The sequence below is a fragment of the Vigna unguiculata genome, chromosome 8 (genome assembly GCF_037176805.1).
Source record: "Vigna unguiculata cultivar grain cowpea cultivar isolate G323 ecotype 2 chromosome 8, ASM3717680v1, whole genome shotgun sequence".
Classification (NCBI taxonomy): domain Eukaryota; kingdom Viridiplantae; phylum Streptophyta; class Magnoliopsida; order Fabales; family Fabaceae; genus Vigna; species Vigna unguiculata.
Window position 1 is genome coordinate 24,820,031 of NC_140799.1, and position 25,932 is coordinate 24,845,962.

At 33.9% G+C, this 25,932-nt stretch overlaps 3 protein-coding genes across 3 annotated transcripts; 1 reads left to right on the forward strand and 2 right to left on the reverse strand.

Annotated features, from left to right (window-relative positions):
* The first annotated feature begins 318 nt into the window (after window positions 1-318).
* On the forward strand, window positions 319-5,546 carry LOC114195226 (uncharacterized). The gene is made up of 3 exons (XM_028085622.2): window positions 319-424; window positions 3,575-3,720; window positions 4,971-5,546. Exons 2-3 carry the CDS (start codon window positions 3,671-3,673, stop codon window positions 5,203-5,205), a joined length of 285 nt encoding a protein of 94 aa, XP_027941423.1. The 5' UTR covers window positions 319-424; window positions 3,575-3,670; the 3' UTR covers window positions 5,206-5,546.
* A 1,048-nt stretch (window positions 5,547-6,594) lies between these two features.
* LOC114194038 (uncharacterized) lies at window positions 6,595-10,600 on the reverse strand. Its single transcript, XM_028084070.2, has 7 exons — window positions 10,437-10,600; window positions 10,222-10,357; window positions 10,041-10,142; window positions 9,291-9,415; window positions 7,632-7,918; window positions 7,469-7,553; window positions 6,595-7,085 (listed from the first exon to the last, which is right to left on the reverse strand). The coding sequence occupies exons 1-7, from the start codon at window positions 10,548-10,550 to the stop codon at window positions 6,648-6,650; spliced, it is 1,287 nt and encodes a 428-aa protein (XP_027939871.1). The 5' UTR covers window positions 10,551-10,600; the 3' UTR covers window positions 6,595-6,647.
* Window positions 10,601-11,252: 652 nt separating this feature from the next.
* On the reverse strand, window positions 11,253-17,544 carry LOC114193291 (Ribonuclease II/R family protein). The gene is made up of 7 exons (XM_028083024.2): window positions 16,950-17,544; window positions 16,024-16,415; window positions 15,870-15,923; window positions 15,691-15,759; window positions 12,601-14,874; window positions 12,358-12,429; window positions 11,253-12,037 (listed from the first exon to the last, which is right to left on the reverse strand). The coding sequence occupies exons 1-7, from the start codon at window positions 17,062-17,064 to the stop codon at window positions 11,678-11,680; spliced, it is 3,336 nt and encodes a 1,111-aa protein (XP_027938825.1). The 5' UTR covers window positions 17,065-17,544; the 3' UTR covers window positions 11,253-11,677.
* Between the last annotated feature and the right edge of the window lie 8,388 nt (window positions 17,545-25,932).

Here is a 25,932-nt window from a genome sequence, read left to right on the forward strand (position 1 = left end):
TTCAAAAATATTAAATAAAAAATATTTAAATAACGACTAAGTTAATATAAAAAATATAATAAAAAATTTGAGAATAAATATATACTGATTTAAATTGAAATTTTGTTATAAAATAAAAAAATTAAAAAGAAAATATTAAACAATAACTAAACAATATAAGAGCACTTAAATATTAATTTAGACAACGGCTAATTTTTTGAAAGATAATATTAATTCTTTATAACAATCAGAATAAAAAATAAAAAATAAAAAATAATAACATTGTAAAACATAAAAATATGCTAGTATGATTAATGTTGTTAGATAAAAATAAAGTATGAAAAAGTATGTTATATTTTAAAATATTACTCTGAGAAACCTCAGCGGAACTCTCTCACAAGACATCTTCCTTCCATGGTCATATTTTCACTTAATCTTCTCCAAGGTTGATTTTCTCCCTTTCCTGTTCATCTTCTCTCATCTTCTCCTTCTCACTATTCATACTCTCCCAATTTCGTTTTATTGTGTCTCTTTTGCGGTTCTATTATCTGGTTTTCATCTTCTCCACTGTTCATTTCCTCAGCTGTTTATCTTTTCTACTGAACTGAACTTTCATCTTCGTTGAGTTTCTTTTCCTATCTGTTTCTTTATGATTTTTTCAGTGTATGTTCCTTCATCACGAATCTTATGTAACGGAAACGAATCACACGATTCACATCCGACTCGGCGATTCATGTTCCGAATCAGCGTTTTGTAACCAATCACGATTCAAATTACGATTCTAACTACACTGGACTTGTTGATAGGGTTGCATCATCTTCTGATTTTAACTCTTGTTTCTGCACATCAAAATCTTAAATTTCCAATTTAGTTTAGTTCTAGCATTTTACCGAATTGGGGATTTTTAGCTCCGTTCAGTTTATGCTTCAATTAGGCATTCTTAGCACCAACTCATATTACATTGAGCTTGCATTATTAGGATACATTAGACATGATTTCATGCGTTGATTCTCCACAATTCTCATTTTTAGTTCTTAAAGAACTTTCTTGGAACAGTTGTAAAAATTGTTATTCTGCATTGTTTTCTGCATTCTTAATAAACTAGACACATTTCATTGCATCTCCACATTAGAATTGGGTAATCAATTTCTATTTCCGTTCATTGCTATTAACATTTTCATTGCATTAGCCATCCTTTGTCTTAATTAGGAATAGTTCTTGCATTTTAGAATAGTTTGTTAAAATCTTAGTATGACATGAGGTCATGAGCTTCACTCTACTTTTTTTTATCAATTTAGGTTGGTTCAAATAGCTTTGAACATCTCTGTTAGACTCCTTAATATGTAGTATGATTCTAAACAAGGTGAATATGAATAAATCTCTGTTAGACTCCCTAGAATTTGTAGTAGAAAAGTGTTGAATGTATAGTAATGATCACTCTTAATAAAGATGCAAAATTAAAACAATAAATCAAAGTTCAATAGAAGAAGTTGTTAGTTATATGACAATAAAACATGTGACACAATCAATCTGCTCTAATACTACTGCAACAGTTTGCAGATATTAATCTAGTTTTTGAAAATTCTATTTAGGAAGTAGGCAATGTTGGAATATCAAGTTTTGTCAAGATACGTAGCTGTCCCAACCTGTGGTTGATTAGCTTCATATCCTAAGTCCAGTACATAAACTGAAGTTTCAATTTTGATCAATTAATATAGGTCAGGTCTGGAGCATGTGAGTAGTAGTTAGTCCCACCATTAGAAAATATAGGTCAGCTCTGGAGCATGTCTCAGATTTCCAGATTTTGGTAGTTAATTCTCGTTAGTTTTAGTGCTACCAACTATTGTTTGGTTTGAATACCAATTGTTTATTTCTGATGCTTAATTCAAGCTCTGATTACTGTTTCATGTTTTTTCTACATTAGATTCATGCCTTTGAACTCAATTACAGGTTTAGTTCTTAGTTTCCAGATCTTACACTTGAGTTAGGTTTTCTAGTTAGGTGATTTCTGAATTTTGGGAAGTTTGGTCTGCACTTCTTCTTTTTGTTAATTCTTTGTTTAATTGATCAGTTAGTAATGTTTTACACTTGTTTGCATGTTAAATTCATGTTTCCACTCATTGGCATTACATATGAATAGAGTCGTAACAACAGGAACACATTCTGCATTTGCTGTGAAACCTGATTTACAGAACCAGTTTTTAACTACTGTCAGCTTTGCATTAAACTGTGATCTGTGAATTTAGAGTTATTTAACGTTTCTACATATTTCTCATGCATCTTTTTAGTGATTCAAATTGGTTCCATTCGTCTGCATTGCATATAAGTAAGTTTTGCATATCAGAATAAATGAACTTGGGGATGTCACGCTGAATAACACTGATTTGCTGTCAAATCTGCCAAAGTAGGTTTCTATAGTGATTTGGTGCATTTTGAGTTATTAGATAGTTCTTCATGCATATTATATGTAGCTTTAGGTATAGAAACTTGTTCCAAGTCTTAGTTCTGCATAATCCAAGTCTTCAACAACATGGATTTACATGTGTATTAATCACTCTACATGGTTGGTTGTTCCATGTACATATTGTAGTCTGGTCTTGATAGAGTGCATTCAATCAAGTTTGACATATAGTAATATATTATTAACACATAATTATACTAAATCCCGGAAAACAAATTATGCTACCAAATTCTAATATATTTTTACTGCACTATTAAAACAAAAGTTGTAGGATAATATCTTTATATATTAATAATTTAAAATTATATGTCATTGATTCGTAATCAATTAGATAATAATCATAACTATTATCTTTTTTAATGTTAAATAATAAATATTTTTCTAATAAATATCATACTATGTGATAATTTAAGCAAACATACAATAGTATTAAGCGAATAAAATATGTATATTATTTACTAGTTTTTATAAAGTACATTTCATATTACTATTATAGAAACCAGTGAAAACATATACATATTTACTTTTTTTATTATAATAAAATACTATCATATAAATTATAAATCAATAAGTAGATTAATCATCATAACAATAAAACCATAAAAACAAATCAAATAAAAAATATTATTTTTATTAATTTTCTATTTATTTTTATTCAACATTAAATAATAAAATTTTAATTAAGATTTATGAAAATTTGTGAATTGAGTTTCTCTTAAATCTTTATGGTCATAAAGTATTATTAGAAGTTTATACTTTGAACATCTTTTTATTTAATTTCTTTGTTAACCGAGTAACCTAGGTGCTGCGATTGTTATCTTATATATCACCTTATTTAGTATTGTTACATGTAATTTATACTAAATAAAATGATAAGACAAGATAATATTTATATCGTCTGACAAAATTTAAACAATAGATTCAATGTTAAAATATATAATTTTTCTAAATACTTAAATTTATTAAAAATTTGATTAAAATTTTTCAAATTTATTAAAAACTTAAAACTTAATTAAATTCATAATAATTATCTTTAGCAAAAGAAAATAATGTCAGAAAACTGCAATTTTGATATATTTTATGACTGCGTCTGCAAAACCGTATTTTTTTTTTCTAACTGGTCCTTCTTAACAGACACCTCTCTCTTTGGACTCGACTAAAAGTCGAAGCGAAGTGAAAGGCAAAGTTTTTATTCCCTTTTCCCTTCCCCGTTTATAGTTTCTGCCGAAAATGGGAAGCGAAGATAATGTGAAGCATCTTGAAGACTGCTCCGTTTCCAAGTCAGTGACCCTTCTTCTTTATCTGTGGTTTTTGTGTGACAGTTTTCTCCTTTTAATGTTTACTTTAATTCGTAACCCATCTCACCTATTAGACTGATTCTTAGAAATCTAGTATTGGTTAGATACTCGAAACCATCTTTTTGAACACCACATTAATAGGGAAATCAAATTTAGTTTTAGAAACTAGTTAGAAAATAGGAAAAGTAATGAACTTTGGGAATTAGGGATCCTAATTTGCACTCACCTTTGTTATGGGACAACTTTGTTTCCTTAAAGTGCTGAAGGAGATTATTTTGGACATTACATTGAAAAAGTGCTTTGTTTTTGAAACTTAGTTATTGAAAGGGACACTAGTGATGTTTTATGATTTGTTTACTCCTCTAGCTTTTGTGACATAAGGCAGAGTAAGTGTTTGCTTGGCATGGTTGCTCTACGGTGCTCATTTATTTTCCTAATTACAGATGTTGTTTGTTTGCTTAGTGTTTGTATTTTAACGACTTGTCAAATATTTATGCTTGGTTGCGATGCAGTAACCAATGAGTGTTTGACAATTCATGAAGATATTTGTACTCAGGAATCAAGAATATTGAGTAGACAATATGCTTCAATAAATTATGCTGTAAATAATCCAGTTGATCATTCAAAGTTCCACGAGTCACCATGTTAAGCCTCTAAAATAAATTGTTCCAAATTCTTCTGGCAAAGTACAGAAAGTTCACCAAGTTCATCCTTTTTGTTTCACCATTTTGGTACTCTTGGGGACAAATTTGATGATGTTTTAAATCTTTGATGTAAGATTCGAAGTAAAAAGTCTCTGAAAAGCTAACTTGGTGGTGACATATGCTCAAGATGAAGTTGAAGATTTACACTAAATTAGTCTACTGGATTGTCAATAAGATGGGTTTTTTTGTGTCAGCAAGTCCCTGTACGCCTAAGTTGCTTGCCACTGGACAACAGTTGTATCTTAGCTGATATCTATCTACTAAAACCAGTGAGAAAATAATTTGGTTCCAATTTAAGTATTGCAGGGAAGGTTCTTAACACATTGCAATGTCCTCGTTTGTAATTATTTGGTTTTCTTGTGACTTGTGAATTGGGGTAAGGTTGATACCCTTATAAACGGTTTATATTTTTTCTTGTGTGGAAATCTTTGGTTTCTTTGATGTTTAAGTTTGTCTAGTTCAAGTGCCATTTTACTATTTTCAAAGGTGAATTTTGTTAAACACTTACTGAACATGGAAAGTCTGCAGTGCATTGGGCACTTGGGTGTTCTCAGTTGCAGGAGCATTGCTGGCTATACCAGTTGGGATAAAGCGCAAATCTCTGGCACCCCTTGTATTTTTTGGCACCACAGGTACTATGTTGGACATTATTATGGGGATCACTGCATGCGAAAGGGAACACGCAGAGCGCCAAATGAAGTTACTTGAAGCACAAAATGCTGCTGCCGAGTCTTCTTTGGGTGAAACAGAAATTGATTCATAAGCCGCAATCTTGAAGTTTTCAGCATTGTCAAACTTGTTTGGGCATGATTGTAACAAACTAAATGCACTTTTCTGGTAGCCCCTAGTCAAATATTCTTCGACTTGATGCTTTTTGTTATCCTTTTATGGTTTTTCCTCCGGCGGTGTTTACAGAAGAAGCTGGATATGATGGATTTCTGTGTTAATTCATAAAGATTTCAGGAATGTTTGATTACAATAATGGTATTTAAAAAACGCCCTTCTTAGATTCTTTTTGGGACTTTTGAGCGGCAAGCTGTACATGAATAATTGGAGCAGTGTACTCCTTATTTTGTTTTATAAAATTCCAGTTTACCTTGATCATGAGCTATTGTCACAATTTTGTTCACGATAATGTAATATTGGATTGTTACATGCAAGATTTACCAGACTAAAATATTTGTAGTTTTCCTTTGTGTACAATTATTGAAGAATGCGTATCGACAAGTTCTGCCCGATTGTCTGTTCGCTTGTGCATGTCATGCTTTTTTCTCTAAGGTGTTTTCAAAGAATACGAGAAGCTATCTTCGATTAAGCTTTCCATTTAGTTATTTCTAAAATTTAAAATTTTGTAAGATTCCAACATAATTTAAACTCATGAAAATATGAAACTCTTTAGTTCTTATATGAAAATAATATTTGGTTCCTATCCTTAAAATTACAAAAGACTTGATCAGTTTGGTATGGATAAATTATATTATTTATGCTTATTGTAAATATGGTGCTCCAGTTTCTTAAGTCCTCTCGTCCTAATCTTTGGTTTCTTAGAAAAATATAGGTAAAATGCAAACAAAACTGTAGAGCTTTGAACTGAGACAAAGTATATTACTTTAGCTTAAGGTAAAGATTCTACTCTTGGCAAAGTCAAGCTTTATTGTCTCGATTTCTTCATTGGGTTTTAGAAGAAAATGAATAAAATACAAAGGTGTAGAACTTTAGACTTTCAAATGTCTCAATTTTCATAAAGGTAATTCCAGTATAATAGTCTTGCTAATCTTCGGATTAGTAAGATATTAGACTTTACCTGATTTAAACTTTTTTTTTTATTAGTTCACACTTCTTTCATAATAGATTTCAATTTCTTGATTTTCGTTCTGTATAACTATTTGTTTGTTGGGGAGTCTAGTTATATGAACATGAGTTTGATTTGATTTTCCATGTGTCTGTTTATTTTTCTCTCTTATATATAGTTTTCCATGTAATGATATATTTAAAGTGTTAGATAAGCTTGAGATGTCAAGGTTTACAAGAATGCCTAACATGTGAAATTTTAAATAAAAACATTTAAATTGAAAACTTTTTGGTAAAAAAATAAAAGTTATTTACAACATATAAACTAATTTTTAAAAGAGGGAATGGGAGTGTTCAAGAATTTGCTGTTTGAAAGATGCGTAAGCAAATATGCAAAGTTCATGACGGGTGAAATCATTTGGTTCCAAAACAAGGCATCTTTGCAGAAACCATTTCAAATTTTCCACTTTCGATATCTAAGCTAGGATCAATATTAATCTCAAATTTCAGAGGACTGTTCTTTCCTTGCTTCAGCAGCATTTTCAGAAGAATTAACCAGACACGGTAAAAGTTGAACTTATCAGGAAGATGCTTATCCTCCGATTCCAAGCCCTTATCCACCTCTAACGTATTGGCACTCTTAAGTCCTTCACCAGAGGGTCTTGGGTTAATAGCAGGTCTTTCACTGGCATCTTTATCCTTGCATTCATTTCTTGGACCAAGATTTTGGTTATGCATTTGTTCTTTATAAGCTGAGTATACTTTTCCAGCCTTTATGTTCCCAAACAAGATTTCTGCAGTCCTATTTTTAACGAGAACTGGCATGTAATCAGACTCGTCCCACAAGTATAGCTGCCAAAGATTGCATCAATAAGCAATGGTAAGCAAGTCTATGATTATAAGTTTATAAGAATAATCTAAAATGTCAAAATTAATATGCATAACTAGACTTATCTTTCTCGGGCTATCTGATATCTTTAACTATGAAACAAATAGTGGCACCAGACACGTTCAAGTATACTTCGAAATTTATACACTTGAAAGATGCCTCACATTTCAAGTACATGGAATTGTGATTTGTTCTTTGACAAGAAGACATCTTTCTACTTTCATATGAACTGTGATTATGAATGCATAATAAATACAGCACAAATATTAATCAAACTCTAATTGGTGACCAGATAAGATCTAGGTGACCAGAAACATATGAGCAAGATGTGTGAACATGTAATTACCATGAAGGGTCTATATATCGAGCATATTGAGTGAAGGCGGGTTGAACTTTTCCAACAGATCAGTGGAACAGCACTTTGCTCAAGTCTGAAAGAAGGGTAGAATTATCACTCATCATAATGAAAGGCACAGCACAAAGGCTTAATTGACCATATAATTTAGTACTTTGAATCCAAGGGTGAACCGCAGAGCTGGCAGCCAGTGCATATGAGATCATCGACCAAGTTAGCATCCTTAGTTCTGTAAACTCTCCTACTAATGAAAATCTTCTCGTTCTTGGTATCACCAAGAGTCCTGGAGGTATGCAGTGGAACAATTTCACCAATAGATGCACAGACTATCGCCTTGCAGGATGTTGTTAGCAGAGAGACTTCTATGAGTGAAAAGCAGTCCCTAGGTCTTTCCTCTTCAAGAACCGTCCAGTTTCTTGGCAGACGCTCTATTTGCTGCGTCTATCACATTCAGAAGATTCATCAGTATATCTTAACGTATGGAAGCGTATTTACAGTTTTTTCAAGTGAGAGAAGATAACTTGTCAATGACAACCATTTTCGTAAAGGAAATTAAAATCTAAAATATGAAATCAACGTGATATAATAATCTCAATAATTGAATTACAATGAAACCAGACAGGTATATAACATTAATGACATGTACAAACAGATGTCCCTTCTCTATATAAAAATAAAATAAAAAGATTTGTCAGTAACTTGCACAATTTAGACAACTATGCTGTCAAATGATAAATTTTAATTTTTTTTTTATCAAAAATAGAGTATGCAAAAGCATCTCCTATAACATTTGATCCCAATCAAGTTGGCAAAATTGTCATACATATAATCTGCAGTATTCCTAAATAGTGTAAACATAAATAAAAGAAATACAGAACCGTAGGAGGCTATACCAAAACCTACTCAAGAAACAAACCTATAACAAGGTTGAGAACACCTATTCCTAAAGAATCATATCTAAGTAAACCCACCACTGATTACAATTTTCTTTTACACCAAAGCATGGAAGCTTATCACCACAATGACAAATTTTTAATTGAACTATGGTGGATGGATTAAAAGTAAGACTAGTTTTCATCCACCCACTTTCCAGAGCAACTGAATGTGAAAGAAAAAAAAAACTTGGATAAGTAAAAGAAAATACATACTCCAAATGATTAATCACTCGGGATCTGTTAAAAATGTATAAGAAAAATTCAATCCCTTCATGACTCCAAATGATTAACCAATCATTTTAGAAATGGATAGTCAACTCATCTATTTAAAGTATATGATACTTTATTTTTTTCAAAAAAATTATAAATAAAGTTCAATATTTATATAGTCTCGTACACAAACACCACATGCTCTACCAAAAAACAACCAGAGTTCAAAACTCATCCCTCAAAGACCTATGCTGAAACAATGAACTTTGAACTAACCCAATGAATTGCAAAAATGTTAGATCATTGTCCATCCAATAACAAATGGTGATCTAATTCATTGTTTTTTTATTTTTATATTGGGAGGGATTGGTTGGATTTATGCATGAATGAATTGGATGATTAATAGTAGACAAATGGTACACTCGTCTTACATAGCACAATCATCCAATACTAGACATGAATTGGACAGACAAGAACACAGATTTGAATCTTGTACTCTTTTTTTTCTTTTGAATACACCTATGTGACTTAATCTTCAAAGAGTGAAACCAAAGCCGTAGGATACTAGGATGTTGTATGCTAATGATACTGTTATGGTTCCATGAGGTATTCTCACACCCTTGTGAAATTATATAATAGGGGCAACAGTTACAGGCCAAAGAGAATACTTGATTGGAGTGCAACTTGATGTTGCAAATAGTGGAACGAGACTGCTGCACCCACTTTATGACCCTCCTAAGCTTATCCTTCGTTGTTGCGCCAACACGGCAACCTGTTACCAACTCTTCAACAGCTGCATTGAACCAAATTATAAAAATCAAAACCTTTTAAAGCATAGAGTAACAGATTGTATCCGCATTCAATAATTCTGCACATCAAATAGTATCTCACATCTACATGGGAGAGTAGATAGTTCTAGCAGGACTAGCTCAACCGAATGGTAAAAACTGTGCACACGTGATGTAAGGTAACACGTGTAATTTGCGGGCATCATTAATAATTAGCACGAGAAAAGACTTATATGTAAGCAACAGAAAACTTAGGTTCAGTTCAGTACCCTAGAATTGTTTTGCAATCAAAATTAAACTTTCACTTCTGTAGCCCATGCAATGAAAGTTGACAGTAAAGTTAGCATGGTTTTGAAACTCTAATATGAATTATAGAACAAAACTAAAAACACTTATAGCATATCCATTGGTACAACCATGGTGAAGTTGCCTGAATCACTTTTGACTAGCCCTACACCGGCACACAAGATTGAACATGAAGAATAGAAGGTGTGTTTTGCTTGCTTCGAATGTATAAAAATGTAAAAACAAATCAACAGACACAAATGTGAGAAGAATTATGAATAGTGAAGATAATAACTTAACCAAACAGATAAAATAACAGAGAAAGAAGAGAAGTACAGAACAGACCCTTGGAGAGAAGAGAATGGCGAGGGTGGACCAAGGAAATCAGAGAGGACCACTGAACGGTTCTGGCCTCAACAGCGTCGCCATATTTCGCAATCTTGAAATCTGCCACGTGTGCAACCAGCGTTAGTTAAGGGCGTCAACTCAGCAGATACAATACAAGTTTGGAAGAAACGGAATTTACTCTGTAACAAGAGGACATCGCCGGCGGCAACCATGGACGCCATGTTTTTCTGCCAAAGAGAAACTAGGAAATACGGCGTCGTATCGTCACCGACTTCAATGTCGGTTCGGGTTGTTACTCGTTTGGAGGACTTGCACTGGTGATGAGAGAGAAAGGGACGCAATTAAGTTAACAGTAAAAGAATGAGAGATCGAGTAGAGGAATGAGTAAGGGACCTGAACGGGGAAGGAACGGTGAACGAAGACGAGAAGCTGAACGAAGTCGCCGATGTGAGAAGAGGCTTTCGAGAGATCGATGAGAGGACCGAACCACCCAAATGCTGAAGCCATCTTCTATCGCGGCTATTCTTCTTCCTCTCTTCTTTTGCCGCCAAGAAACAGTTCATTTTTAAAGTAAATAAAAAGTATTATTACAAACGTAAGATGCGTGTGTATGATTTTTTAAATATGTATAATGATTTTTGAAATATGTATAATATTAAATTAAATTAATAGATGATAATATTATAATTTTGTTAAGTTAATATATAAATTAAAATTATATTTATTAAAAATAAAGTAAAATATATTAAAATAAATTAAAAAAGAAGTAATAGTTAATTTTATAAAAAATTTGTAAAAATAATAATTAATTTTTAAAAATTTAATAAATTATTATATTTAAAAGATAAAATTGATATTTTGAAATATAAAAAAAAGAATTTTCTTTAAATTATCACATTCATCACTTTTTTTAAGAAAAAAATCCTTTGGTAGTTTGATATTAAATTTAAGAGAATAAAAACAATTACCACTTTTATTTTATAAATTTATAAGAGAACGATTTCTTACAAAAAGAATCAAATTCGCTACAAATGTTTGAAAAAGAAAAATATAATGGACGTCTATAATTACATTAAAATTATCTAAAGATGATTACGATTGAAAAAATTGTCGAAATCCCCCAAATAAGAAATAAAAATGAAGAAAAACTTAATTGAATTTCCATGACTTTTGGTTTATATTGCAAATGAAACGGGAATAAGTAGGGTATAACACAAGATTATTCAATTTCAACGTTGAGCAAAGTCAGAAAGTAGCATACAAAAATGTTTGATAAACCAAATGACTAGTACAAGTGATGACCCAAAATAAAAAATTATTGGGCTGCAAATAGAAAGGGGTTGTGAGCCCCAATTAGAGAAGCAAATACGTGCAAATAGTAAGTAGATGGAATGGGCGGGCCAACAAAAACAAGCGCCAATTCCAATAAGAAGGTTCTGTTAGAAACAGGCCATGAGGCAAAATCTATAACAGAACCTCCTGCTTTTATCTACACTCTCCTACACCCAAATCTCAGTTTTAAACAAGTTCATAGTACATTCGCAAATTTAGACAATGAAATTTTCCCACCTACGTCGAACTATACACTATTCCACATTTCATCCAATAAAAATCTTCGGTTGCAAACTACCAACTCACCCAAAATAAGAGCTCATGTAGAGTCTTACTCCAATATCAAGGGGCCCATCATCACCACCAACAGCATGAAGAGCCACTGGAATTGTTGAAAGAACATGCACTGTGAGCGGAAAAACTAAGGGGGCAATTTCAGTTTCCGTTTCCGCATGACTCTGGTTAGAATTATCCGTGGTAATTTTCAGGTTATATGGACAAGAAAGCAGTGCAACTTCTTCAATCGCCCTCCACTTGTTAGACCAGCCCCTCCTAAATGTACACCTATTAGTAGTAGACATGCTGAGCACCAATGTGGATGTTGTTTCAAGCCATTCTGCATTCAAGCCTTCCACATCATCATAATATATGCGTCGCTCAATCTGAATATCAACAATGTACAAAACAATCATAACAATGCCACCAGTTACTTGTTCCATGATGAATAATGTAATGTCAGTACACAACTTATTCAATTAATACCCAACCTCTTATCATAAGTTTTCAAAACATTATCATTGCCTACAAGAAAAAACGGTTATCTTTGACAACCATCAATACCAAATAGAGATCAGATAAGCCATTTTCTTAGTCCAGTGATGTGAGGAAATTTTCTGCATTAAAAACATTTTCTTCTGAAAAGACACATTGACACCTTGACTCTAGCGCACATTACAACTGCATATGGTCAGAAGTTACTTACAGCTAGCTTTTGAATGTAAATTGACATGAATCTTGGGCCAAGTCCCATAATTCTAGCATCTGACAATAAGACCTGCACAATAGAAGTTAGACTTTAAATGCAAAGGAAAATATGAATTCGAGACCTAAACTTGAAACATAAGAAGAAGCAAAAGCTTTCCCGAAAACAAAAGGCTATGAGAAAGTTGCATGATGACAGTCTCATTCACAACAACTCTAAGAGAATGATTTAGAATAATTATACCTCCTTTTTCTTCAGGATAAACCACATGTAAAGTTTATCACAGGCATCCTTAACATTTCTACTAGCTAGCTTTCTCTCATTGCAATGAGCAGCAATACTTGCAAGCATTTCACCACCTGGAACACTATACTTCACAGCTGCAGCTGATAGCGCTTCCCTACCCTTGATGGATTCTGCAGCACTTTTATCAAAATTGATACCAGTGAAACATCTTTTCTCCATATCCATTTCCTTATGAACATGCAAAGCCTTTTGATGCTTCATATACAAATCCTCAGCCTCTATGGTAGCAAGTAATGTCCTGTGAACAATAATATCTGGATACCGACGCAGAGGTGATGTGAAATGAGTGTAAAATGGGACAGCCAAAGCATAATGACCCCATTCATTTGCACTATCCTTTAAATCTCCACTACAGAAGTAAGAAGCCAACTGCATGGGCTTAGTAGCATAAGAAATAAGTATATAGTAAAGCACAGGATCACCCTTGAGCTTTTCCCTGATCTGCTCTAATGACCAGTGGAATTGACCAGAGGAAGTCGTGTTCAATTCTAAACCATGCTTCTGACAAAATGCCATAAACTCTCTCATCTTTCGCATATTAGGTTCAGGATGCCTCCGTAACAATGCAGCATCAGGATAAGCTCGACATATGACTTCAGCAGCAACTGTATTGGCCAAAAGCATATATTCCTCTACAAGAAAATTTGATTCTTTTCTTTCGGAAAGCTTACTATCATAAGGAACTCCATTCTCATCAAACAAGATAACAACCTTGGGGTTTTCCAGCCGTAGAGCCCCATCAGTAAACCTCTTGCGTTTCAAGACATTCGAAATTTCATACAGACTCTTCAAGGACATAATAACATCAGGCCATTCAAAATGACCATACACTTTGGGATAGCCATCTTCAGTATTCTTTAAACCTTCAAAATCAAAACCCCTGTCAATGATATCCTGGGCATGGTCATATGAAAGCTTACAACATGAGTGTATAACAGCACGACCAATCCAACGATCTACAACATCCCCCTCACCATTCACATCCAGGAGCATAGAAAGAGCGAGTCGATCCACTCCAGGACTAAGTGACCCAATATTCTCTGATAATAATGGAGGCAACATAGGTAACTTCCTTTGCAACATATATACACTTGTTGACCTAGACTGAGCCTCACTATCTAAGGCTGTGTCAGGTAAAACAAAATATGATACATCGGCAATGTGGACACCTACTCTAAAATTCCCATTAGGTAACTTCTCAATTGACAGAGCATCATCCAGATCAGTGGCAGTTGAAGGATCAATAGTAAATAAGCACAAATTTCTGAGATCTTTTCTACATTGAATTTCCTTCGGAGGTACCTCCCAAGGAACACACGGCAGACAGGACAGAGCTTCTGGAGGAAATTCAGAAAAACAGATTGCATTCTGAAACAAAATTGCATCTAAATGGGTCTGAATTTCGCCACCTCTTCCAAAAACGTGCAAGATGTGGGCCTCGGGAAAAGGATTTTCTTCAATCCAATCATCAATTTGTGCAGCTACCAGATCCATTTCAATTGTCATGTCACCACTTTTCAACCTTTTCATAATGCACTCAGGTAACTTTCTAACAAGAAGCATCATATTAGGAAACTTTGGATCAGTTGGTATTAGCTGGATGTAATCATTATCAGAAACCAAGTTCCTATTCTTCTTGACGTCCCTTTTGGTTATTTCCTTATAAGAAGCCCATTGTTTCACATTAAGATGACCAACAATACCCTCCCGACGAGGAGATCTCTCGATAATAGAGACCACCCTGCCAGTTGGTCTTTTTGAAGGGACAGAATTAACCAACATACACATATTTTCCACGGCATTAACTACTTCAATGTGTCCACTACAAGAATTGCTCTTTAAGGAATCAGGAGTAGCATGGTGATGTCCATTAATGCTGCCATGGTTGGCTCCTCCAAGTAGATCTAAATGATTAGTAGAACCCTGGGGGGTATTATCATCGCAGACAATTCCTTTTCCAGTCAAAGAATCATTTTTATATGAGATGGATTGTTGATCAGCATCCTCGTTTTGACCAGGATAGCTTCCGCAAAGGCCAGACCAATGATCAGCATCTACCTTATGTTTCCCTTTACCATCCACATCATTATCTTCTGTAGAAAGGTTGCAACCTTCCAGTGTTGAAGTGTTGTTACAAGGCCCATTTGGTCCTTTCATTTTTGTCCACAACGGCAAGGGATCAATCTTAACTGCAACAATATCACCTTCCACCTACACAAAACTATCGTTAGATATACATACAGTAATACAAGGCACAAAGAGCAATTTCAGTTATAATATCAACTATGAAAGAAACAATGTGTTAGGTTACCAGATAGAGGAAACCAGGAAAACCAATGCAAACACCCAAACTCACTGAATAGATCCTGTATTATTGATTATAGGAAACAAGTACAGCATGAATGCATCCAAGGGACAATGTTCCCTTCACACAGGATGTCAATGATCCTGTCATCAATTCTCCAAGCATCCATAAAAATGCCCCACATATAAGGACCCCCCAACTATATATAGGAAGTCTCACTCAACCTAACAACCCGACCATAACTACTTTTTAATGTTTCCTCCTAACATACACATTACATATCCTATCACAATGCATCTAAATCTAAAATCCATGCAATTAGAAATAAAAATTGCATTTTCCAACTAATGGAGAGAATTACTTCAATCACACATGCCCAAAAATTGTAGTAGCTAAACATCTTAAAAAAATACTTCAGATCCGCTATCCACCCCATAAACCAGCAGACACAAGCAACAAAAGCCTTATTTGATTAGGTGAGGTCAACTACATGGAACAAGAGAGATCAACAGATATAGTCTAGGGAGATAATCACATCAATCCATGCAAAAAGTTAACATGAAAATCAGATAATCTTAATGAAGATATAAAATGTATAAGCAAAATGACCCAGCTAAAAGCAGTATAATAATTCACAGTGATTTGTATATGATCATTAGAAAACAAAAAATAGGCAGCTTTTTCCATTACAAACATTGGAAATATATTACATTCATACTTACAGCTCTATTCTGGGCAGGAATCCCACTAATGAGGACATCAGTTGGCATTCCGTCAATTTTGCAGTAGGCCTATAAGTCCATCGAAAATTTTAAACATCAATTACCTCCACCCCCAATCTCATAACCAAGAAACTAAAATGTAGCAACAAAACACTGTAAGATATAAGTTAGAGAACAACCTCAACTCGATTGTGAGCATTGACATGAAAGAGAGCTTTAAAAACATCGCCCTTCTGCAAGCCAAAAGAAGGTAACCAAATTTTATTTCATAACAACGGTAGCCACATTAAATTGTGTGCACACATGCAAGTAAAATAATACCACATTACCAACCTCTAATGCCTTCTCAACAGCCTCTAAAGACAAGTGTGGACTAAAAATACATTTTTGGCCACAATTCCGAATTGGACCACAAGGAACTGTGTCCTTGTTTTTATTAATTCCCGATGACCCTCTGCAACCAGCGGGCTCAGAAAATGATTTAGAATCAATTCCTCCACCATACACGGGCACAATTCGCAAATCAACAGATTCCACTTGCGCATTGATATGCATGGGGGGCATTGATGTAAAAGCGATATTTGATGCATTGGATAATCCTTGCTCATTAGAAGAACCCACATTGATCTGCTTCAATGAACCCTCCAAGGAAGTGGATGCATGAGTAGGTTTTTCAATTTTCCCTGAATCTGGCAACATTCCCTGGGCCTCACTCACTTCAGATACTATCAAATAACAGAAAAAAAAACACCAAGAATCACACAAGAGAAAAACTGAACACTTCATTTTTTTCGCATTTACTACACTCAAAAAAGCCGCCTCAAACCATTTCACCTCAATTATAAATCTAAAACCTTCAAGCATAAAAAAAATAAAAATAAACAGTTGATCACAGTCGCAGGTAAACCAAACCACCACGATACATTTTAACATTGATTAAAAGAATCAAAGACCGTCCCAACAAAGGAAAAAGTAACAAAGACAAGACCAGTAAAACGTCGGAACCATTGTTAAAGAACAGCGGTTGGTTTTACAATCAGGAACATATCAATCGGCACACGCTTTCTTCTTCGCTTTGACTTGTCATAAACAGAACAAGCACACAAGAGCAACTTCGACACACACACAGAACCAAGTCCTCATAATTCACAATATCCACAATCAATCCAGTAAAAAAGATTGAATTTTGTCTTCCGGGCAAGAAAGAAAAATCCCCAACACCCAACAATAATTAAAAAAAGTGAATGAAATTACAGTACTTGTAGATGAGGAAGTATTTTGCTTGGATCGACGATTGGATCGGCGCTTCTTCCTCTTCTCCTTTTCGCCGTCGTCGGACCTCTCTACCAAGGATCCTTCGGCCATGGCCCTCATCTCTCGAAATTAAAAAAAAAAAAAATGGAGAAAAAAATCCTTTCTTGAAATAAAATGAAAGGAAGGGAAATTCAGGGAACCGAAACGAATGAGGATTGAATATAGAAGAGAGAAAAAGAAGAGGAAAACTAAGCTAGAAGAAGGAGATCTTCCGTATTTTGGAAAAAAATATAAATGGGAAGAACCCGAGAGAGAAAGAGAAAGAGGTGGAGTGAGAGATAGGGTTTTAAGATTTACCTAAGAAAATGAAGATTGTTTATTGGTTAGAGAAAGAAGGAAGAATGAAGAAGAGTAGAAGAGAAGGAGAAGGAGAAAGAGGTGGGTATGGTATGATGAGGTTGAAAACGACGTTATGATTGGTCGGCGGGGACAATGGGCGCCGACTCTCCTTTTCTTTCTCTCTCACTTTTTTCTTCCCAATTCCTCTTTCTCTCTCTCCACTTCTTCTTTGTTTTTTCTTCTCTCTCTTCTCTTACCTGCTTCCTACTCCACTTCAATATCACCCTCTTGTCTTTTTTTTTTTTTTCCTTTTTGTAAAAAATCTTCTCTTTTTCTTCACCCAATAATCCTGCGGTGGGCAATGGAAACGTTTTAATTAATGCAGGAATGTAATACAGAGACAGCTTCGATTCATGGATTATTATGGGTTGGTTTTTTAATTAATGAAGGAATTCTAATAGACACGCGCAGATGCCAGAAAACCTATTCCCCAAAAATTATTTCATTTAATTATACTAAAATTATTTAATTTGATTATATTAATATGTGTTACCATCATTTGTATTTGTTTCTCAATTCAGAATAATGAATTTGAGTGAGTTTAAAAAGAAAGAAGCGAAAGTTTTTAGTTTAAGGACAAATTTGTAAGAAATGAGGACATTTTGAAAGAAAAAATTATGCAAAGATGTTAATGATGGGATATGTTTGATGAACTATGTTAAAATTAAGAGATTATTATTTTATCATTGTAAGTTAAAATAAAATGATAAAATTATATTGAAATAAATTAGGATCAGTAAAAATTAAGTTCAAATAAATTATATGAGAGATTAATATTATTATTATGACATGTAAGTTATTATTTAAAATGAAAAAATTAAAATTGATAAAATTATATTAAGCATAGAGCTTAAAATGTATGGTCTAGATAGAAAAAACAAAATGGCATAGAGTTATTTTTGTAATTAAGCATAAATTTAGCCTAAGTTGTATCATTACTTTCATGTGAATAGACGTAGCTAACACTTCGTTAAGTTTATCAATTTTTATAATTTTTTAAGTGATATTCATTTATTTATTTTTACTGTTAATAATAATGTTAATGAGAAGAATAGCTCATGTGAACTGGATATTCAATTGAACAACCAATTAGAGAAGATGTGAACTGGATATTCAATTGAATATTTTGAGAGAATACCTGAATCATTGTTATAATATTTTGAGAAGATGGGAGAATATTTTGAGAGTTAAAAATGTTATAATAACATTGTTTTGGATAATATGTGAATCATAACTCAGCTTATATTTCTCTTCGTTGAAAATAAACCCCAAAATAAATATCAAAATTATTTATTATAAATAAAGAAATTTTAAATAATTAAAAATAAATAAATTTATATCATTAGAAATATGAAATGACTTATAAAATTGACTATATATGATTTTTAGGTGTTTTATAATAAGGACTTAACAAAAGTAGTTATTTCTTACAATGTCTTTCAAGGGTTTTTTACATTCTTGATGCAATTTAGATATGAAATTCCAAAAATTTCACATTTAAAAAAAAAAACAAATTCATGCAGGGAAAACCGTAGCAATATGGTACGATTTCATTGTAAAGAAGTCGTCCCAAAATGATTAGACTTCAATTAGAATTAGTTGAAATCGTGCCAAAATGGCAAGACTTTGGTACAAAAAGTGAAGTCGCCCCATCTTGATACGACTTCAATTAAGTTAATGATATGTTTAAGCAAAGTCGTACCATGTTGGCACGACTTCATTATTGGAATCGCTAGGCGGTTTGCACTAGGATTTCGCTTGGCGGCGCTTAGGCAACGCCAGACAATAGTGTAGGGGCAGTGTGTCTTTCTTAATTGCGTTTTGATGTGGACTTGGATCAGGAGATGTTTGATAGTGTCATGAGCGGGTAGGTTCATGATTGGTGATGAACACGTGATTAATATGAGCGGGGAGGTTCATATTAATGATGCTCTCGTGTGAGGATACAAGCGAGAAGGTTCGTAGGTTTTGTGTTCACATTTGAGGGCTACTGCGAGTGGGGAGATCCGTAGAGTTGGACTACGGGTGGGGAGGTCCATAGAGTTGGACTACGAGCGGAAAGGTTCATATGGGCAGGACCACAAGCGGGCAGGTTTGTGGAAGCATGTTATATCCTGGGTCCATGGTTGGTATAAAGTGTCTGGGTTAGTAGTTTCATTTGTATAATGAAACGATAATCAGAGAACCTTGGGGCAATAGGGAGTTCAGTTTTAAGCATTGTATTGAATAATATAGCTCGGGTGAATCTCTTTATTATTAATTTATATGCTTATATTGTTATGATCTCACCCTTTTTGTTTATGTTTGGCAATGATCGTGTGACTTGTCACACGTGAGCAAATGATGTTCTAGGTGATGTTGGAGACTCGTAGAGACGGAGAGAGGACTACTATGGGGATTTTGTTATGTTTATCTATTATTGTCGTATTTATTTCAGTTGATTTTGGAACTTGTATAACTATTATGGTTTTCGTGGATTTGAATTTAAGCGCATTGGTTAAATTTTAAATTTTCCCGCGTTTGTGAAAGAGTATTTTATGACGAATGAGTTTCATTTATAAATTATTTATTTTATTAAGTAATTTCCAACAAGGACGTTGCAATACCCCCTAGCATGGCGAAGCACTTTCATGAAGAGATAGAGTCATCTTTGCAAGATGAAGCAAAGCTCTTTTCCTTTAGGCCACAATGGAGTATCTTTAGTAGATCAGGAATATTTAGCTCTTGTATTAAGGGCCAAGTAGTGTAGGTTTCTTTTAGGCCTTGTATTAAGGGCTAAATAGTGTAGGGTTTTAAAAACAATCTTGCTTAAGTAGGGAGCATCATATGGGCTTACTTAAGCAACTATTTGATGTTTAATTATGTTAATCAAGCTAGCTTAGGAAGGGCATCCCACTTGTGTCACATGGCAAGCTCTTTAATGGAGAGTTCTCTTACATAGGTAGTGGCCATGTGTCATTATCCTATTGGAGAGACTTTTCATAAAGTAGTTTTCCACATGGCAACACCTGAGTGGTTTGTTTTGTGAGTGAGGATTGCCATATGTCAAACTCTCCTTCACCAAGATAGCATTTTTAGGGTTTTGGTGCATGTTAGCATTCTAGGGTTTTAAACCTTTTTGGAGACACCTTACTCTATAAATAAAGGTGTTTTCCCGATGTATTTCTCACTTTGAGAATGATAATGTTATGCTACCCAAATTATTTTTGACTCATACTTCTTCTCTTAGTCACTATTAGAGCATCCCAAGAGGCCCCTCTAGCACTCTTTTCTCTAGAGTTGGCCTAACCTTTCCTATATCACCATAAGCCATCCCACCATTAAATCACCAAAATCGAGAGTCATTTTCTCTCAATACCAAGTCTCCACGCATCCACCATCCACCATAGTCACCATTTCAAGCTTTGGCCCAACCTAGCTTGAGGAGGAGGCTATCATTTGAGATTGAGCTCAGGCTTGATTTTGAATTTTGCTGTCTTTAACTTTCACAAATTGTCTTGTTAAGGAAACTTTGTGCAACTTGATTTTGCATTTAAAACATTATAGCAACAATATCTTTCATTTAATCAAATAACTCATTCATCATATATTTCTCAGTATTAATTTCATTTGAACGTTTGATTAAAAAGCGTTCTTCTTCCAAAATGATAGTATTCATTGTAATTCATATCATTGAATCTCTATTTCAAATACTTGTATCAATATGTTAATTTGCATGAAAAATAAAAGATAAAAAACCTATTTCATATTATCAAGACATATTTTAAAAGTTTCACTATCAAAGGTCATTTGACACTCAGGTTGTCTAATGACTTAAACTGCTTTGGTTATCTAATACCTTGGTCATTTTTCACCTTAGTCTTCTAACACAAGGACTTAGGTTGTCTAAACACTTAGTGTAACATCCTAGTCGGATATTACTAATTTAAATAAAACAAATAATATAGAAAAACAAAACTACATTTATTATAATGTCTTTCCCTAAATGCGGGAAAATTCAAAACATTTATTATTGTGCCACAAATCAAAATCCATAAGTTCCAAATAACTATTACAAGCTCATGGTCTAGTAAAATAAATGTTTACAAAAACATTAAAATCTATAAAACACAACCTCCATACTAGTCCCACTCCGGCTCTATGCCTCACTAACTCCATCCTGCAACATCATCTGCTCTCGTGTAACGAGTTACACGATCATCGCCAAACACAAACATATAGGGTGAGCTAACAACATGAAATATATATACATATATATATATATATATATATATATATATATATATATATATATATATATATATCATCACAAATAAAGTATACACACACGCACACACATTCATAAGAGAAACTCTATCCTCCGAGTTCAGAAAACATGGCCACCACCATGTCTATCCACGTTCTACATCCTCGAATGATGACCTTAAGATGTCTTTTTGCTACCACAAGCCACAACTCGTGGTTCCCCCATCTACAAGCCACAACTCATAGAAACATGTGCAAGGCTGTCTTGTTACGAACCACCATGTGTAATGATATGTGGAGTTTTGAATACGAAACGTAATTTGTACTCTCAACACAAGATTAGTAACACCACTGGCCACAACCCGTGATTGCCCAATCAAGTGGAGACCCTTCATACGAGCCACAACTCGTATACTCACATTGGTTAGCAATGTCACCAGGCCACAACTTTAGGAATGTTTAAGCAAACTCCATACTTAAGACATCATCCAAAGCCTTGTAGGCCATGCACCCATCCAAAGCAAACAACGTCATCCATTGCGTTATCGCCTAACGCTTTCTAACTGATGTCAGGCGAGATTAAGTTGCAGACTGCCTGGCGAAAGCCTATCGCTGCCAGGTGTCAAGCTCTCCAAAGGTCTTGGACCTCAAGTATCACCTGGCGGGACCACCCTCACTGTTAGGCGCCACGCATTCTAGTGCCACTGCCCACAAAGTTTTCGTCTGGCAGAATTGTCCTCATCGTTAGGCGCTAAGCGCTTCAAGACCCCTCTGTTTTTGTAGCTCTCACCTGGCGGTTCAAACCTTACCGCTAGGCGCTACACCAGTACAACGAGTTTACTAGTTTAGGCACTACATAGCAAAATTTTACTCCCAATCCATGCATCAATCACACAATATCATTACCAGTTTCATACATCCCATTTAACGATCCTGAAACCCACAATTTTGATGCCCTATTGACATACCCATTTCCATATATATGTTCTCTCTCTTGACTATGCCAAATCTTTGCAATAACTAAGAACAAACCATACTCCTCAACCAATTATTGAAGCCATCCATACTTAACTGAACCCCATCATTATACCAAACATCATTGTAAAAGCCAATCAATCTAATGCCACGTATCACCTACACCATTTGCATCTCCACAAATTCAAACACTTATAAATAGGACTTAATTAACTACTATTCCCGCTCTAAGAAAAAGAAGAACCACTTTATGATTAATACTTAGACCCATTACTACAACGAATGATGTCTCATGCCACCCCATACTACTATCATCCATCCTGCACTAGCTTCCCTCACTTATTTTCACCTTCTACTTTTAATTACACCACTTTGCCAATCACTTTGATGATATAGGGTATACAAGTTATCAAGGCTCCATTCACGCCTATTTCCCACATTTAATTCCACTTGAAGCCCCAAAGGAACCCCTTAACTCGAACCTCACAGAATCAACTCCAAAGTTGTTGTCACCACTATACCAAACATCACTTTTCTAGAAAATTCCATATTGGTACTACACCTGCGCGAACCCTAACTCCCTAAAATTCATTCTATTTGCCCAATCTCCCCTTTCCACCATTCTTTAACATGTGTGACTCCACATATCATTGATTAATAGTCAATTGCCCAGAAAATCACCACCAAATTCCAATCCAAATCATACTATCCAGAATTTCCCAAATCAACACAAATCCTTATACTAAGGAAATCACTAATCCATCCAATCACCATAATCAAGGGTTCACATCATACAATATATATATATATATATATATATATATATATATATATATATATCACACAATTGTCCATGATCCAAAGACCCCATGATAACCCACAAACATATCATATAGAGCACACCAACATGCATCGCTTGGCGACAGTTCATCACCGCCAAGCGGTTCAAAGCAGAAACCCAGAAACTAGGTTTGTTTAACATGAGTCATCTGATGGCTTTGAAGGCCCGCTAGGCGATTTCTGGAAAATTTCCAAAAATCCAGAAATTCGAGCCTTTGTAGTAGGAAAGCATATACAATTCATATCATACATCACACAATTAATTATTTAATTTTCTTGGGTCTTACACTTAGGTCGTCTAATGCATTTACCTTATGATTTCTACTATGAAAATCGTCTAACACATTGACCAGTCTAACACTTAAAGTTGGCCTTTTCATTAACTAGACTTGTCGATTTTTCTTGATACACGTATTATATGAGTATAAATCAATTAGGCACATGCATGCAATATGATAAAGGACTATCTCTTGATCTAATACAACAGTGAAGGAATCTTTAGGTGACACGAAGCTGAGGACAACTTTGATGTAAGAAGAAGGATATGATAGAGAATTATCTCTAGAATATATACAAGAAGAACTTGAGGAGTAGCTTTTAACATTAAAAGGACATGAATGAATGAATATCCTATTATAGAATAATTTATATAATTAAATTTAATTATGTAAATGATCCAACTTATCTTTTTTTTTATCTTTTAATATTTTTGTTATCTTTTGATATTTTTGGATATCTTTTGATAGTTTTTCCATTTTTATCTTTTATCTTTTAAGACTTATAAATACCAAGGTCTACAACAATTGTAATAAGTTTTCAATCACTAATAAATTTATTTCATTAAAGAGAGGATTCTCTAGGTTCTTGGTTTAGGCTTCAAGGTTCTTATCAAAGATTGAGATCTTTGTAGCGAATCTTCCTTAACTTATCAAAGGCGTCAATATTATTTAGTTCTTATCAAAGGCATGGGTCTTTGTGGCGAACCTTCCATAGACTTATCAATCTCGTTTGTGGCGTTTGTCCTTTTTGTTTATTGGGTCCTTATGAAAGAAGGATCTCTTTGTGGAGAATGATCTTCCTTAGCTTATCAATATGTTAGATTGTGACGAATTCTATCTTTGTCTTTTTTTGCGTTCTTTATTCTTATTCTAATTATTTCTTTACTAAAGAATCCAAATTCAAAAAAATTGCCATATTTCCGGTAAGGATCATATCACAATACTACACATAATATATTTTGATCTTTGAACAATATTGATCAATTTCTTGTTCTCGCTATTTCCATTAGATGCTATCTCTTAGTTGTCTAATTATATTTTCACTTTTGAATACAAACTTACACGTTTGGTATAATATTTTGTTATCATCAAAACCTTATTGATTATTGGGGCTGATATACTTTAAAATCTTGAAATGAGTTATGCCATTATTTGTACATATTGATGATTGAATTTTGTTTATGATGTGATCATTACTTCAACTATTATTACTTGAATATTTGCTAACCTAAATTTGGTTTTGGTTCTTAATGGAACACATTTTAAGGATTGGAAATAGAACATGGAAATTGTTCGTGGTAACATTGATCTTGATCTTGCTTTAAGGATCCAGAAACCCACTTCTTTTACACACTTTAGTACCTTTAATGAGATGAGAGATTACGAGAAATATGATCGCTCAAATTGCATGAGTCAAATTATCATTAAGCATGTCATTCTTGAGGTCTTTAAGGATATTGTCTTTGAGGAGATAACAAGAGCCAAATATTTCCTTACTGAAATTGAAAAGTGTTTTACAAAAAAAAAAGTGATAATGTAGAAACAAGTGCTCTCTTTCAGAGCTTGATTACTATGAAGTATCAAGGCAAAGGAAATATGAGGGAATACATTATAGGAATGTCAAATATTGCTTCAAAACATAAGGCACTAAAGCTCGAGATGTTTAAAGACTTGCTCACACATTTAGTATTGAATTTTATTCTTTCATAATTTGGTCCATTTAAGATCCTTTATAATTGTCAAAAGGAGAAATGTTCTCTTAATAGGCTCATTTCATATTCTGTGTAAGAAGAGGAAAGGTTGAAGTAACAAAATACAAAAAAAATGTTCCTTTTTGTAACTGCCTCTAAAGTATAAGGAAAGAGAAAGAAAATTGAGGATCCTAAGAATGAAGTTGCTAAGGGTCTAACAGAAAAGAAATAAAAATCAGGACAATTTATTGTTCCTATTTTTTAAAAGAGAATTTATGTTGTTTTTGATGATGTCCATGAGAAAAATGATAACATAGAATTGCTGAAATTCAAACAAGACATATGTGTGTGTGATGGTTAAATTTGTTGTTTTGTTGTCTTGCTAGTTGATTAGAATACTAATCTAGTCAACTAGATTAATTCTGGAACATGAACTTGAGCACTGTCATGATCTAGTCACTACAAAAAATCGTGTATATAACAACGTTTTTAATATGGCGTTTCTTTGAAAATGTCGTTTTTTGCAGTATAATACAACATTTTTAAAACTGTCATATTTT